The sequence below is a fragment of the Pelobates fuscus genome, chromosome 10 (assembly GCF_036172605.1).
Source record: "Pelobates fuscus isolate aPelFus1 chromosome 10, aPelFus1.pri, whole genome shotgun sequence".
NCBI lineage: Eukaryota > Metazoa > Chordata > Amphibia > Anura > Pelobatidae > Pelobates > Pelobates fuscus.
The window spans coordinates 110391393-110408926 of NC_086326.1; the positions used below are offsets into that span (position 1 = coordinate 110391393).

General features: G+C 39.8%; 1 protein-coding gene across 2 annotated transcripts in view; it reads right to left on the reverse strand.

The window, feature by feature from the left end:
- The window catches only part of FTSJ3 (FtsJ RNA 2'-O-methyltransferase 3), a 51733-nt gene that overhangs the window by 5884 nt on the left and 28315 nt on the right, over positions 1–17534 (reverse strand). For both annotated transcript variants that reach the window (XM_063434848.1, XM_063434847.1), the window contains exons 19-20: positions 8237–8339; positions 1171–1354 (exon numbers count right to left, since the gene is read on the reverse strand). In XM_063434848.1, the coding sequence (XP_063290918.1) occupies positions 1171–1354; positions 8237–8339 (287 nt within the window). The remainder of the gene's footprint in view (positions 1–1170; positions 1355–8236; positions 8340–17534) is intronic.

A 17534-nucleotide genomic window follows, 5' to 3' on the forward strand; every position in this document is an offset into this window, starting at 1 on the left:
AATGTCAGTATCTAAACAACTATTTGCTAACCTGTTCATTAGCAGGAATATACAATAGACAAGAGGTTACAAACTGAGACTGGAAGAAAGACTTTTCATTTAAAACAGAGGAAAGGGTTCTTTACAGTAAGAATAACGATGTGGAATTCTCTGCCTGAAAGAAGTTGTCTTACCAGATTCTACTTGCATATTTATGTAAATTTTTTACATAATTGAGTAATTTTATTGATTGCAATTTGGGGGACTTGCCTGACAACCCAGGCCGAAAGTCCAGAGAATTTAATTTGCTAGCACAATATTTAACCGTGTAACTTTCCAAGACACCCTAAAACCTGTACATGGGTACTGTTTTACTCGGTAGACTTCGCTGAACACAAATGTTAGTGTTTCAAAACAGTAAAACATATCACAACGATGATATTGTCAGTGAAAGTTTTTTTTTGCATTTTTAACACATAAACAAATAAAAATGCTAATTTTGGCCAGTGTTTGTGACTAAGTGGGTACTAAAAAAGACTGGACATACCCCATATTAAATACCCTGGGTAGTGTACTTTAAAAAAAATATGTACATGTGAGGTGTGATTCAGAGATTTATGACAGATAACAGTATTACAATGTCACTATAAATTTTAAGAATATATATTTTGAAACAGCAATGTCCTACTTGTACTTATAGCCCTATAACATGCAAAAAAACAAACAAAAAAAAACCAACAACAACATGTTAACATTGGGTATTTCTAAACTCAGGACAAAAATTTATAAACTATTTAGCACGGGTGTTTTTTTAGCGGTTGTAGACGCGCAACAGATTTTGGAGGTCAAAATTCAAAAAAGATTTTTATTTTTTCATCATATTTTATAATTTATTTTATAGTAAATTATATGATATGATTAAAATAGTATCTTTGGAAAGACCATTTAATGGCGAGATAAATGGTATACAATATGTGCGGGTACAGTATGAGTAAGAGAAAAATTACAGCTAAACAAAAACACAGCTGAAATGTAAAAATTACCCTGGTCCTTAACGGTAAGAAAATTTAAAAGTGGTCTGGTCACTAAGGGGTTAATGAATAAATGAAATGGCCTGTTCACTTTTATTCCTCATTTAGTGCACATCCTTATTTTATTTGTCTAGATGTTATGTGTCCCATAATGCCTTACCCGTCTCCTTTTTCTGGCTTTTGCTTCTGCCACTTTTTTGATTGGACGAGCATTGAGCTCTTGTTGCCTCTTGCGATATTCATCCATCATCTGTTTGTTTACAGGAACCTGAATTATACGGTGCTTTTTTTCCTCGGTCACAAACCAGTCAGGAAGCTCATCCTCTTCTTCATTAAAGGCATATCTAATATTAGTTTAAAAAAAATAATAATAATAAATTGACTCCACTATAAAGGAGAGGATTGAGTTACAGTTCAGACGACAGCTTTCATTAATAGAAAGTAGAGAGCTTTGAAATCACCACTTGTTAAGCCTTCCAGTGCAGTGTTGAATATATACAACAATTCAGACTTAGGGTGCCTCCCCCAATGTAATGGGGGGCTCGCTGGTACTTCTTATCACCTATTGATCCTTATTCCACCAAAAGACATCCACAGGTCAGGGTTAAATAATAAAACATTTATTCAATAAAAAGAGTAGTCACCAATTCAACATTGGATATGGATAGCAGAAAAACAGTCCTACGCGTTTCGTTCTATATGAACTTCCTCAGGGACCACAATTAAAACAATGACAATGTATCAATACAAAAATAAACATATCCTAAAAAAAAAACCCTCCCTGTGTCCTTAAATAGGGCTAGTCCCTAGAGTCCATTGGTGGATCCAGTGGGTGTACAAATCCTCTTTGTTCTTGATTGGAGGGATAATCTTCCTGTATCAGCTGTCTTTCGGTTTCCCAATTTGTGTGGGTTGTAATTCGCGCCCTTTTCGGCAGATACCGGAAGTGATCATTTCTGCCGAAACCGTAAGTGACGTCACGAGAACGTCCGCGTTCCATCAGTAACATCTTTATGGCAACCGGACGTAATCATCTTATTCAGAGATCGGATAAGTCAGGAAGAACTAATTAAAGCCCCACATTCTACTAAAGAGGAAAGTGTTAATCATACATAATAAACACCCTCATAAGTTATCTACATGTATACAAAATGTTATTCTTATTTATTACTAATCAAATCACAGAATTAGTGTTCGTTCCTACATATGAACAAGTAATTATAATGCCTCAGTGTATTATCGTCAAAAATATAAGCCAAACAGACTTGGTAATATAAGGTGATTATGTGTAATAGTGGTCATATAAAGTGACCATATCTATCTCTATATCTATTTTTTTTTTTAAATAAAACAATGAAAAAACTTAGTAAAAAGAATATTTTCTCCATTGTATATCACCCTATATGAACAATGACAAACTAAATAATTGTTTAGAATCACTATTCAGTGTATCTACCACATTCTATTTATCCTCTCTTTATAAACCTTTAGAGCAAACCTATTTAGCACCTTAAGGTAGTCCGTTATTATGGTTGATCAATAAAAGAATAGTGAATAATAACTTAAAAAATAATGTGCGGCAAATAACTACTTCTCATACAATCTGTTTAGTATATCTACCAGATTTTTAATTGTACGTTGTACGTTCCCTATACACCCTTGGAACAAACCTATTAATTACATTAGAGCAACTTATTATTGTAATTTTGATCATAAAAAGAAATGAATCATAACAAATAAAGTAAAGGATAGCTGCTTCATATTCAATATACATATAAATCCTCTTTCCAAATGGGGATTGACCCTCAACCGTAGAAAAATCCCCACAGTGGAGGCAAATACACACATACCTTTTTTTTTTTTTTTATCTATTCTAAATCTTGTTTGGGCCATGTTAATCTGAGAAACAAATTAAATCAATGTCTATATTCAGACCCTTAGGTGTAAGGGTCTGCAGTTTATGTATCCAGAAAGTCTCCCTTTGGGCTAATCTTTGGACTGTCACCCCCACGCCAAAAAGGGGGAACTCGTTCAATTCCCCAACACCTGAAATTTTTAAATGAAAAAAAAGGGGCATGATATCCAATGGGTTGGAACTGAATGTGTCATCAATCTTCTTCTGATATTAAGATGTTCTAGTAGACGAACCTTCAAAATCCTTAGTCTGTCCCACATATTGCATGCCACACGGACATTGTAACAAATACACCACAAAGTCCATGTGGCAACTAATGTCATCTTTAAGTTTAAAAGTCTCCCCCGTAATTGAACTAGAAAATGAATATGTGTTTTTAATAGATGCCGTAGCACAGGCTTTGCAAGCACCACAGCCTTGAAATGAGCCTGTACGAACAGGGGTAGAAACTGATGGTGGTTTGATGGCATAACTAGGTGCCAACATATCCTTCAAATTTGTATTCCTTTTATAGATCACTATGGGGTTTTCCGGGAAATGTGCCCCTAAAATGGTGTCTTGTAACGGAATAGGCCAAGAACCTTGAAGACTTCTTTTAATGTTATGATCAATATTGAAATGGGTGATAAATGCTGAACGGAAGCTGTCCCTAGTCTTTGGGGCGCATAATCTATTCTCCAAAAGTGTTTTCCTCTCTAGATCACCAATTCGACAAATCTCTCTCTCTAATCTCTTTCCATTGTATCCTCTATCTATAAGCTTCTTTTTAACATGTAGTGATTGGGCATAAAAGTCCTGTTTATCTGAACAATTCCGTCTAAGACGGGTAAACTGGCTTTTGGCAATCCCCCTGAGCCAGGGTTCATGATGACCACTCTTGCGGTGGACAAACCCATCACCATCAGTGGGTTTAAGAAAGTATTTACTCCTAACCTGTCCCAAATCATGGGACAGAGAGAGGTCAAGAAATGGATCTCATCCTTGTTCCAGGTGGGAGTAAACACCAATGGTACTCATTATCATTCAGAAAATTTACATATTCTTGAAACAAAACAGAAGACCCCTTCCAAATAATAACGTCGTCAATATAACGCCGCCATAGGACCAAGTTCGCACTCCAGTCATGCCCAGACCACACAAATAGCTCCTCCCATCTCCTCATATATATTTTGGCATAACTGGCGGCGAACTCGGTCCCCATGGCGTTCCCCGTGATTTGGAAAAAAAATAAAAATGACCATTTAAAAAGAAATAATTGTGATACAAAATAAATTGAACAGAAGAAAAAACAAAATCCTTCATATCTATTGGTAACTCCAAATCTTGCTCCATAAAGTAATCAACCGCCTCCAGACCCAATCTGTAATCACCGAGTACAGAGAGGTCACATCAAGTGTGGCCCAACTGTACTCCGGGTCCCATTCAATATTCTCCATTTCTTGGAGAAAAGACTTAGTATCTTTCACATATGAAGGTGCCCCGTGGGCATATTTCTGTAATCGAGAATCAACATAAGCAGACAAATTAGCAGTCAGTGAATTGATACTACTAATTATGGGTCAAGATAGAAGAATGAGACAGCGCTGGTTAACTTATAGGCAGCAACCCTTTAAAAGGGGATCCCTCAGACCCTTTAGAACAAAACAAATATAAACCATAAAAAAGGCTGCGCCACAATCAAGAATATAAGATAAAAGAAAAAAGTCAGATTGAAAAGAAAGTCCAACTCTTATATCCTTACAAATGGTCTTTGACGTAATGGTGAGGTCTTCTAATACTGTAGTGGTTCCACTTTATATAGAAGATAAAAAAAGAGAGAGGGACAACCTAATTATGGGTCGCCCAGGAGGATTAGGGAGACATTTGTGCGTCTTGAGGAGAAAATAAAATATTGGAATAATAGTTTTTTTCTGATATAAAAAAAAAATCATAATTCTTCTGTGAAATAGTGCCTCTTTCTCTAGCTCTATCCAAGATTACTCGAAGCTCTATATTAAATTGGCTAATCGGATCACATTTAAGTATACTATATGTGTCTCTATCCCCCAAAATATGGTCTGTTTCTTGGAGATAATATGTAGTAGTCATTTGCACTATTCCCCCCCCCCCTTTATCTGCCTCCCTAATTATCATATCATCTCGTTCCATCAGTAGGGTCACACTTGATGTGACCTCTCTGTACTCGGTGATTAGTCACAGATTGGGTCTGGAGGCGGTTGATTACTTTATGGAGCAAGATTTGGAGTTACCAATAGATATGAAGGATTTAGTTTTTTCATCTGTTCAATTTATTTTGTATCACAATTATTTCTTTTTAAATGGTAATTTTTATTTTTTTTGCAAATCACGGGGAACTCCATGGGGACCAAGTTCGCCCCTAGTTATGCCAATATATACATGAGGAGATGGGAGGAGCTATTTGTGTGGTCTGGGCATGACTGGAGGGCGAACTTGGTCCTTATGGCGGCGTTATATTGACGACGTTATTATTTGGAAGGGGTCTTCTGTTTTGTTTCAAGAATATGTAAATTTTCTGAATGATAATGAGTACCATTGGTGTTTACTCCCACCTGGAACAAGGATGAGATCCATTTTCTTGACCTCTCTCTGTCCCATGATTTGGGACAGGTTAGGAGTAAATACTTTCTTAAACCCACTGATGGTGATGGGTTTGTCCACCGCAAGAGTGGTCATCATGAACCCTGGCTCAGGGGGATTGCCAAAAGCCAGTTTACCCGTCTTAGACGGAATTGTTCAGATAAACAGGACTTTTATGCCCAATCACTACATGTTAAAAAGAAGCTTATAAATAGAAGATACAATGGAAAGAGATTAGAGAGAGAGATTTGTCGAATTGGTGATCTAGAGAGGAAAACACTTTTGGAGAATAGATTATGCGCCCCAAAGACTAGGGACAGCTTCCGTTCAGCATTTATCACCCATTTCAATATTGATCATAACAAAATTAAGAGAAGTCTTCAAGGTTCTTGGCCTATTCTGTTACAAGACCCCATTTTAAGGGCACATTTACCGGATAACCCCATAGTGATCTATAAAAGGAATACAAATTTGAAGGATATGTTGGCACCTAGTTATGCCATCAAACCACCATCAGTTTCTACCCCTGTTCGTACAGGCTCATTTCGAGGCTTTGGTGCTTGCAAAGCCTGTGCTATGGCGTCCATTAAAAACACATTCATTTTCTAGTTCAATTACGGGGGAGACTTTTAAACTTAAAGATGACATTAGTTGCCACACGGACTTTGTGGTGTATTTGTTACAATGTCCGTGTGGCATGCAATATGTAGGACGGACGAAGAGGATTTTGAAGGTTCGTCTACTAGAACATCTTAATATCAGAAGAAGATTGATGACACATTCAGTTCCAACCCATTGGATATCATGCCCCTTTTTTTCATTTAAAAATTTCAGGTGTTGGGGAATTGAACGAGTTCCCCCTTTTTGGCGTGGGGGTGACAGTCCAAAGATTAGCCCAAAGGGAGACTTTATGGATACATAAATTGCAGACCCTTACACCGAAGGGTCTGAATATAGACATTGATTTAATTTGTTTCTTAGATTAACATGGCCCAAACAAGATTTAGAATAGCAAAAAAAAAAAAAGCTATGTGTGTGTTTGCCTACACTGTGGGTCTTTTTCTACGGTTGAGGGTCAATCCCCATTTGGAAAGAGGATTTATATGTATATTGAATTATCCTTTACTTTGTTATGATTCATTTCTTTTTATGATCAAAATTACAATAATAAGTTGCACTAATGTAATTAATAAGTTTGTTCCAAGGGTGTATAGGGAACGTACAATTAAAAATCTGGTAGATATACTAAACAGATTGTATGAGAAGTAGTTATTTGCCGCACATTATTTTTTAAGTTATTATTCACTATTCTTTTATTGATCAACCATAATAACGGACTACCTTAAGGTGCTAAATAGGTTTGCTCTAAAGGTTTATAAAGAGAGGATAAATAGAATGTGGTAGATACACTGAATAGTGATTCTAAACAATTATTTAGTTTGTCATTGTTCATATAAGGTGATATACAATGGAGTAAATATGGGGTTTATTTTTAATAAGTTTTTTCATTAAGTTTTATTGCAAAAAAAATAAAAATAATAATAATAAAAAAAAAAAAATATATATATGACCACTATATTCCGAAGTCTTTTTGGCGTATTATTTTGATAATACACTGAGGCATTATAATGACTTGTTTATATGTAGGAACGAACACTAATTCTGTGATTTGATTAGTAATAAATAAGAATAACATTTTGTATACATGTAGATAACTTATGAGGGTGTTTATTATGTATGATTAACACTTTCCTCTTTAGTAGAATGTGGGGCTTTAATTAGTTCTTCCTGACTCATCCGAGCTCTGAATAAGATGATTACGTCCGGTTGCCATAGAGATGTTACTGATGGAACGCGGACGTTCTCGCGACGTCACGGTTTCGGCAGAAAAGGGCGCGAATTACAACCCACACAAATTGGGAAACCGAAAGACAGCTGATACAGGAAGATTATCCCTCCAAATCAAGAACAAGAGGATTTGTACACCCACTGGATCCACCAATGGACTCTAGGGACTAGCCCTATTTAAGGACACAGGGAGGGTTTTTTTTTTTAGTATATGTTTAATTTTGTATTGTGTATTGATACATTGTCATTGTTTTAATTGTGGTCCCTGAGGAAGCTCATATAGAATGAAACGCGTTTTATTTTTCTGCTATCCATATCCTATGCTGAATTGGTGACTACTGTTTTTATTGAATAAATGTTTTATTATTTAACCCTGACCTGTGGATGTCTTTTGGTGGAATAAGGATCCACAGGTGATAAGAAGTACCAGCGAGCCCCCCATTACATCGGAGGAGGCACCCTAAGAGCGCTTATACTGTCTACATCTTGTGAGTGAAAAAGATTGCTGTGCACAGAATACTGTGTTTTATAACAATATTACACTATGTTTTGTTTCATGTTTTTCCTGTAGATTCATACAGCCATATCCCGAATCTTCTTTGCTGTGGTTTAACATATTGCACATTACTGCAATTGCACCCTCCTTTACGATCATGAAATGTAAAAAATTTTTATTACATTTTGTCTATATATGGTCCCTTTCTTTTCAGTCCCTTTCATAAGGGAGTCTTTTTCTTGTAGTCTTATAGTGCAGAATTTTGCAAAACATTAGTTTCATGCGATAAAGAATTGAGCATGCAAAAAGTAAAGCCTACTTTTCACCAACTAAGCATACAGCAAAATTTTAAACTGAACAAAAACTAACCTATTGAAGGAATTGTCAACTATATCCCTTGTAGATTTTTTTGATGTAGCAATGACTGTTCCAAGAGCAAGGCCTTCTGGGCCAAGGACACGAGATCGTTTCACTGCAAACAGACAGCAGAACAAGAAGATACAATAATAAATATATACTGAAAACAATAAAAACATAATTTCCATCACTTTCAAAATTGTGGAGCATAAAATAAAAATGGAGGAAACAGATACGCCATATACCATAATCAACATATACCTCCCTAATATATCTCCAGTCTGTTATTTAAACAAGATACTACAAAAAGCAGAGGAAATCAGAACTGGAAGCTATATTGTAGCAGGAGATTTTAATTACGCATTGGACATTCCTAAAGATACAAAACTAATAAATAGTTTGTTAATAAAATAATTAAACAAGCTAAAGCATTAACAAAATCTCTCAATTTTTATCTATATGATGTATGGCGGACACTACACCCATCATAGAGTACATTTGTCTTATTCAAGAATAGATATGATTTGAGGTAAAATCTCTGAGGAATAGATTACTTAAAAGCGAAATTAAAGAAAATGTTTGGTCAGATCACAATATTGTCCTATTGAAATTTAAAAGCTCTCACACATTTAATAAAATACCCCCTTGGAGAATTAATGATTTATTGCTGAACAATAAAAAACAAAAAAACAAAAAAAAAAACGTAGAATTCATAAGCAAGGACATTTAATGCTTTTTGCAAGAAAATGATCCAATGTAAATCTCTATACTGAATAATTGGTGCACCTACAAATCAGTAATTTGTGGACACTTAATTAAACCAAAACCAATTAAAAAATACAGCAATATACATCCAAACGCGTTTCACCGAAATGGCTCTCTCAATGGAGTAATAACGAGTACTCTATTGATAAAGCCATTTCGGTGAAACGCGTTTGGATGCATATTATTGCTGGTTTTTTTTTACTAATTGATTTTGGTCACCTTCTATTGTGCAACTAGATTTATTATTTTATACCTTATTTTTATTCTACCTGCCAACCATTACTTTTTTCCTGTACTCCAAAGAATCCTAGGTGGGGGATCAATCCACCAATGCGGTCATCATAGAGCAGTTAGCCTGCTCTATCTCTGTGAGTATATTCTCATTTTATCTTATTTACCATATATATCTTATTGAGAGCACTATCACTGCCTTTTACTTCTTGTAGTTTTGGGTTCCAGACACCTAAAACAAGATTTCCCCAACTTAGGAATTAGTTTAACAAAAAATAAAAAACAGATGATGGCATTTAATGTTAAAAAAGATGCTGAATCGGGGGGCTGAGCCGACACTCAAGCTGAATGGTCGCATAAGGACGGATCTCCCCGGCTGACTGCTAAATAAGAGTATAACAACGGCTAAACAGCACAAATAACCCCACACAACTGGTGTACCCACCATGTCACAAAGGGGGGCATGGAAAATGGCGGATGCCAAGGAGAAACACTCCTTCTTTGTAGCAAAACCAGCGAGTGAGGACGGCTGTGCAGACACAACAAGATGGCGACGGCAGTTGAGACACCAGGGACCTGTCTAGGCCGCAATCCCCACAGGACACTATACATATACAGGGGGAGCAGTTCCAGAAAATGCTGGACGACATGGCGGTTAAAATTCAAACCACAGGGGGGCAGGGCCTGACCGTCAAGCTGGATGGCAGCAGATTACACTGGCTCCTCTGTAGACTAGCTATTATCGCGACTAACTTACCTCTTGGCACCCTATATTGTCATCCACCACAGCTGGTCTTGGTGAGGAGTCCTGTGGGCAAAACTGCCTGCAGGTACAAGCTTTTGGGAACTGCCAACTGCCAACTGAACCTTGCGGCCTGGTGTGTGGCCTTGGCGGGAGACACGGTCGACCTCCCAAGCCTGGTCTACACGGGCCTCACCTTATCTCAACAAAAGCCCCGTGCTCCCCCCCGTGGGCTGGTGGGGGTTATCCCAGCCCGCGCTGTACTTGATAAGCTACTCACCCTGCTCTGCCTGACTCTAACCCAGCTAAAAGGGTGAGCCGCACTGCTGACACAAAATGGCTGCCGCACTGGAATTTCCCCAACTGTAGGCACCACAGGAGAGCCATACGTGGAAGCCTCTTTTTGAGGCCAAATTTGACAAAATATGCCAGGCGTTCTGGCTGAGAATTGAAAGCAGGCATCAAACCTCCAATGCCCCTGTTGATCTGCTGACACGGCTTGATGCTTTACCGCATGGCTCTTCTAATTCGATGGCCCACTCTGAGCTATCTCGGACCCACCGCCCACCTACCCTACGGGTTACTTGTGAACCGGAGCTCCTGGGGGACCGCAATCCAGCCATCGGGCGCACAAGGATCCTTAGACAGAAGGAAACAGCTACCATTAAAGCCCGGGCACGGAGAGCTGTGGCGCGGCAATATCATGGACAGTGCCATATCTACCCGCGGGAAAACCAGCCCTCCCTCCACGTACCTCAAGGGGACCGAGAAGACATAGCTGTGAAGCTGTATCTCATCCTGCGGCACTCAAGCATAATAGGACTTGACGAGCAACAGCAGGCTGCCCATGATCACCCACCAGCTTTTCCCAAAAGCCTCCCAATATCGGGAATCGGATGACTGGGAACTCCTGCGCAGAGACACACCGACCAAGATATAATCTATTGAATGTCATCTTTTCATAACATTTTATTTGCTTTTGACCTGTTGTCTTTTCTCATTACTTTTATTTTATAATGGTTATAGTGCTTCCTAGTCCTCCTCAGGCCCAGTGGTAAATTTAACATGCGTGCAACCTAGAAGCTATCCTAGACATAATAGATAACATACTATAGATATTGCTCACATGTTCATTACGTATCACCTTTTAAGCTACCTTAATTGCACACATTGTATCTTGCCTGTATGTCTATCTATATTTTACCTTAATAACTAATGCAATTTAAGGCATGTTAAACTCTCTTGTTTATTCCAAAAATCTAAAATTGTGCAGCTCCATAGAATGCTATGAAAGTGTTCCTGCTCTATGCTCCTCAATATCTTTGTTATCACTGCTCTGACATTTTTTTTATTGTCTGAATGTAAATTCCCTGCACACCAAAAATAAAGAATATAAAAAAAATAAAAAAAATTCAAACCACAGTGCAGTCAGCAATTGCAGATCTCCGGCGAGATATCACGGATCTCGTTAGCAGCACGGCCCACATGGAAAGCAAGATGGCGGATTACGCCGAAGCACAACAGTTTCGCAGAAAAAAATGGAAGAACGGCTGGAAAAACTGAAAAATATGGACCTGGAAGACAGATCCCGGCTCCAAAACCTGCGGGTAAGAGGGGTTCCTGAGGACATACAGGCCACAGACCTAATAGCATATCTCACGGGTCTATTTCAGGCCTTAGCCCCCCGACATACCAACTAACATGTTCCTAATTGACAGGGCCCACAGGGAGGCGAAGCCACAACATTAACCCGCATCCACCAAAAGAGATGTGCTTACTAAATTACATTCACGTTAAAGAGGCTCTCCAAATGGCCGCAACATGACTTACCAGAGCAGTATAGGCCCATCCAAGTGTTTGCAGATCTCTCCGCAGGAACACTTCGGTGCAGAAGGGAATTCAGGGACATAACCTCGGAGCTGCGAAACAGGAAAATTCCGTAGCGATGGGGCTTTCCGATAAAGTTGCTGATTACAAGAGAAGGCAAAACACATGTGGCAGCGGACGTGGAGGCAGGAAGATGGGGCATTAATGCAGCGACTTCGGGAGAAAGTCCCAAAAGGCAGGCAGAGCTCCAACCGGAATGGAAGACAGTCAGGCACTCCAAGGCGACAAGATGCGGCAAGTGTCACCCTCCCGACACACTTGGGTCCTAGCTCCTTAGGGGAGCACTGTGGTCATTATCTCTACAACAAGGTCCCATTGAACTGTGTGGATCTGTGCAGTGCGGACACTGATCGGGAGTGGGTAATATGCACTACTACTTTGTTTTTACTGATGGCCTACATTATGTACAGGGTAAATGCTCATGTGGTTAAATGACAAATGCATGGAAAGCCGCACCAATTAGGGCGCTTTAACAGTAGGGGTAGTGGAGTGACGTCCCATCTAAGCCCACATACGGCCCGAGCCGAATCACTAGCTCGAAACCATCCAACCGCCCGTATACACATTGCCCCTTATCCCCGTGATGTGGTATAGTTACCTTCCAATGAATAGCATCTCCCTCTTCACCCAATGCCGGAAAGACTGAAAACACATACCTACGTACAGAGCAACAAGGCGAGCAAGCTCCTGGATCAAAGACTAAAAGACAGATAACAAACGCGCATAGCTCACATAGTAAACAAGGAGGGACAAAAACTACTACCCGCAAAGATATGCATGGAGTTCACACAATACTACAGCCAGCTCTATAACCTTAAAGATGACCCAAATACCTCAGCCGCAAGTATAGGGACCTACCTGGCGGAGATTCCCATATCAACCCTGACCGCAACCCAAAAGCAAACCCTAGCAGCCCCCATCACGGAGAACAAAATATTGGATGGCATTAACTCCCTACACGAACGCATACTACACTAAATTCAAACACCTTTTAACCCCACACCTCACCACCGCATTTAACAACGCGATCCTTACAGGGACTTTTCCCTCAGAATTCCTAGCAGCTAGGGTAATCACCCTCCCAAAACCAGGCAAAGCACTGCCAAAACTTCCGCCCAATATCATTACTGAATTCAGACACTAAATTATACGCCAAAATCCTGGCCACCCGATTAAAACCATCCTCCCCACAATCATTTCAGACGACCAGATGGGCTTTGTACATGGGAGACAGGGGCCAAACAAAACAAGGAAGGTGGTATACATTTTACAAACAATCAACATGGACCGGACACAGTGACTCAATCTCCGTTGTATCAACGCGGAGAAAGCATTTGACAGACTGAATTTGCTTTTTCTAGATGCAGTCCTTACGAAATTTGACTTTCCGCACGAATATCTGACAGCTATTAAAGGACCACTATAGTGCCAGGAAAACAAACTTGTTCTCTTGGCTCTGCAGTGTCTTTGGGTCCCTTCCCCCCCACCCTCTGGGTCCCACTCCCGCCAGGCTGAAGGGGGAGGAAGGGGTTAAATTCTTACCTTTCTCCTGCTAGGTTTTCATTGAGCTGAAGTGGTCTGGGTGCCTATAGTGGTCCTAAACGCCTCCCAAACGCCTCGGTATCAACATCAGGGTTCCAGTCCGACCCATTCACCATTTCCAATGGCACTTGACAGGGCTGCCCCCTTTCGTCACTACTTTACGCACTCGCGCTAGAACCGCTAGCAGAAGCGATCAGACGCAACCCCAACATACACAGTATTTTGATAGGGGACCGCAAATACAAACTCAACCTGTTCGCGTACAATGTCTTGCTAACATTATCCCAACCAACCATATCACTTCTCAACCTCCAAAAAAGAACTGCAGAATTATAGCACACAATCCTATTATAAACTCAATGTTACAAAAACTCAAGCGGTGGGAATAGGTATTGAGGGGGGCACCATCGAACGACTCGTTTAGCGAGGCGTTTAACTTTGACTGGAGACAAGATTACCTCACATTTCTAGGCATCAGATTAACGAAATCACTAAATTCTTTATTTACAATAAACTATCAGAAACTGCACACGGACTTAGAAAACCCACTAAAGACATGCGAGGAGAAATACCTGTCCTGTGTGGGCAGATGCGCAGCAATCAAAATGGTGATATTATCAAATATTCTGTACCTGTTCCGCACTACAAATTAACGTCCCTACCAAGTTCCTTAAGGCCCTACAGATGACCTTGATGAATTTGGCTGGCAAAGTAGGAAGCCGATGGGCCCCTGGAGGCTCCTGTCTCACACCGTAAGGGACGGGGGACTGGGATTCCCCAACGTGAGAGAATACCACAGGGCCACGCAGTTAGCCAATGTTCTCATGTGCCACTCCCAAATTCAGACCCCTCAACGGGTGGCTCTAGAGACACAAAGACTAGATAGGAAACACCTGCCACACTTTTTGTGGGCACCCAAAAGACCCCACACCCCCAAGATGTTACCGACCACCAGACTCATGCTTTCTGTATGGGACAAAAACAGATTTAGGGTATGCTCTGCAGCCAGTTGGTACCCTGCAACCCCGCTGAAAACCCTACACATACTGAACCCCTCATTCAATTTCAAGATATGGGCAGCACACAATGTGACCCACATACACCAAGTAACTCATCAGGGTGCGCCAGACCTGATGAGCTTCCCAGATCTGAAGACGCAATTCCATTCCATTCCAAATGCACCACACACTCGGGGAGGGGAGAAACAACAGTACAGGAGAGAGAACAAGATAGAACATATGACACAGTTCGAACACAAATATGCAACAGCAAAATCTCTAATTTTGCTACTCCACATTTATAGAAGAAGCACAGCTGTGGGGGTTTCAGAAAGAGTGGCACAAAGACATAAGGAGGGACCTAACACCTCAAGAGAAGAGTATGGCCTTCGAAGCGCACAGAGGCTTATTGTCTTGTGCGTCACATTTTGAGATCTCGAGGAAGCTACTATACAGGTGGTACCGGACACCCAATTAAATATCCAAAATGTACAAAACAACATAACAAATGCTGGAGATGCCAGGGGTCCCGCGGAGACACACTCCATATCTGGTGGACATGCCCAATGATAAAGCCATTCTGGTCGGGGGTGGGAGAGCTAGTCACTAAAAGTACAGGGACGCAGGTGCCACTGTCTGTAGAAACGTACCTCCTGCACATCATGCCACATAACCTTTCGAAGGCCATTTGCAAATTGACGTTTATAAATAATGGTAGCGGCGGCAACATTGCTAGCTAGAAACTGGAGATCAGTACGGATCCCATCCGCAGGGGAGCCGACAGACCTGGTTTCCACGAATGTAGACTATGAGAGATTCGCAGCAGTACACAGGCATACGGGGCACACAAATATAGAGATGCATAACATGTGGCAAACATAACAGCATCCCAGCACCACTGATCTGAAAAAAAACCACGACCCCAAGCGTTAAATCATATCAAGAGTAAGCATGGGGACAGGCAGTAGCTAGGAGGGCCGAACGAAGTGACCAAGTAATAGTGAACCAGAATGGCTTGCGGATACACAGAAGGGCCTGGAGGAACGCTCATCAACAGACAAGAACGTAACGCAACACAGAACAGACCATACGTTGCAAATAGGTTTCTTTATGTGTAAATATGTTAATTCTTCTGTATAAACATCACTACAGGATCCGAATAGTGCAACACAATTGCCAATCACGGGCACACATATCGAAAAGTTGTGTAATGAGAGAGGCAAGATGTGACAGACTTACTAATATGCAATGTTACCCTCCCTCTTTCGTTTATTCTGTACCCTTACAAAATGTTTGTATCTCTGAAAAAAAAAAAAATTGTAAATTTTAGTAAAAAAAATAAAAGATGCTGAATCAAAAAACCCAAATTTTAAAAGATTGGAGAAATACTGAAATGACATGGTGGGGTTGAATAAATTTAATAAATAAAAATCCCAAATGGTCATATCTTCTCTATATGCTTCCTATGTCTATCACACACAAGATATATATAGATATAGAGTACCCCCCTCCCCATCACCCATTTTACACACATTACATACCTACACACACACACACAAACTGCATTCACTAATCAAATACTCTCACTGCATCCACTACACACACACATTCTTGAAAAAAAAAAAAAAAACATGTATATTTTGTGCATTTACCTTAATAAAAAAGATAATGGAGAAGATAAGATCAAAATAAATAATCATGTTCAGTTAACAGTAGATTTTTGTAGAAATAGTTTATTTTTTTCATAATGGTAAATGTACAGAATATCGGTAAGTTATCGGCCTGAATGTTCACAGATTATTGGTATCAGCTCTAAATAAAAAAAAAATCAGCTCCGAACCAAACTCATTTTTAGTTACCTTTAATAGTGGATTTTCTCCACTACAGCTTTTGTGTTTCTGACACATAAATTAAATGTGTTATTATTTACAGTTTATTTCATTTTTAAAATGAACCCCTCCCCACCCCTGCTGGGTGACCCACCCAATCTCTATTTCCAGGAAATTTCAAAAGGTCCTGAGCAGAATCTGCTGTTAGCTCAAAACTAAACAAAGCACAGTGCATGGTTAGAGTGTCAGTTTGACTACTTATATTGGTGCCCCAAGGCACCATAACCAGAGCTGTGAACTTTTTGCACAAATAAGAGTTTATCCTCCTATTACATTTTGCTGCAGTGGTCTTCCCAATAAGGATACATAGGGATTTCCTTCACCATACACAATGTACTTTGGATATTAGTGCAATTTGTTTTCATATCGAAAGAGTACTTTAAGTGCTGGGTTAGAGGTTTCCCTTTACGGAACTAATTAGTAGATAACGGCCGTTTAATACGGCACCTGATAATTCTAACAACGGATTGGACGCATGACCTCACCTATGGGTGGGCTTACACCTTTTTTAAATGAAGAGACTTGAGAGTGCCCTGTTCATATCTTTTGACAAAGGCGCGAGCTGCGCCGAAACGCGTGTCGAGTTGACGGCACTCCAGAGCACTAGTCACTGATGTGCACTTAATTTGTTTCACGGTGTGTGGCTAGGTTGTCTGCTATTTCAGCTTTAGGCAAGGTCTCCTTAGTGGGTACTGGGAACTGCCTTGAAGCAGTTCAAGGAAGTTAGTTTATCTAGTATTAAGATTTATTCATAATCTAATTTTATTAGGAGTCATAGGCAGAGTGCATATTGACATTCTGTTCATCTAACTGAGCGAGGTCGTATCGTTACTCCTTTTTCTAAGTATCCATCTAATTATGCCATTATGACTCAAGCGGTTTATTTAACGTGTTAATTTTATATAACTGCAGCTATACTTACTCCATGCCTACTACCATATGAGTAAATTGATTAATTCATTTTAACCTCTCCTAAGCAAGAGCTCTTAAATAATACTTTGTAACAATTTGATATACTGTGGCAATGTTGCCTAGACACAGAGTGTCCAGTTTTCTGACACTCCTCTTCTATGTGATCTAAATGTATTAACTAGTTCTTTACGGACCTTATATCGAACAGTGGTTAATCCACTTTTTTCTGTCGAAGAATATCTGTTACAATATTTTCAGCCCACTAGCCACACAAGTTTGTTCACGTTTGGAGACACATTTTTTCCCTTTTTAATCTTAGCTTACAGAGTTACATAGCTGAAAAG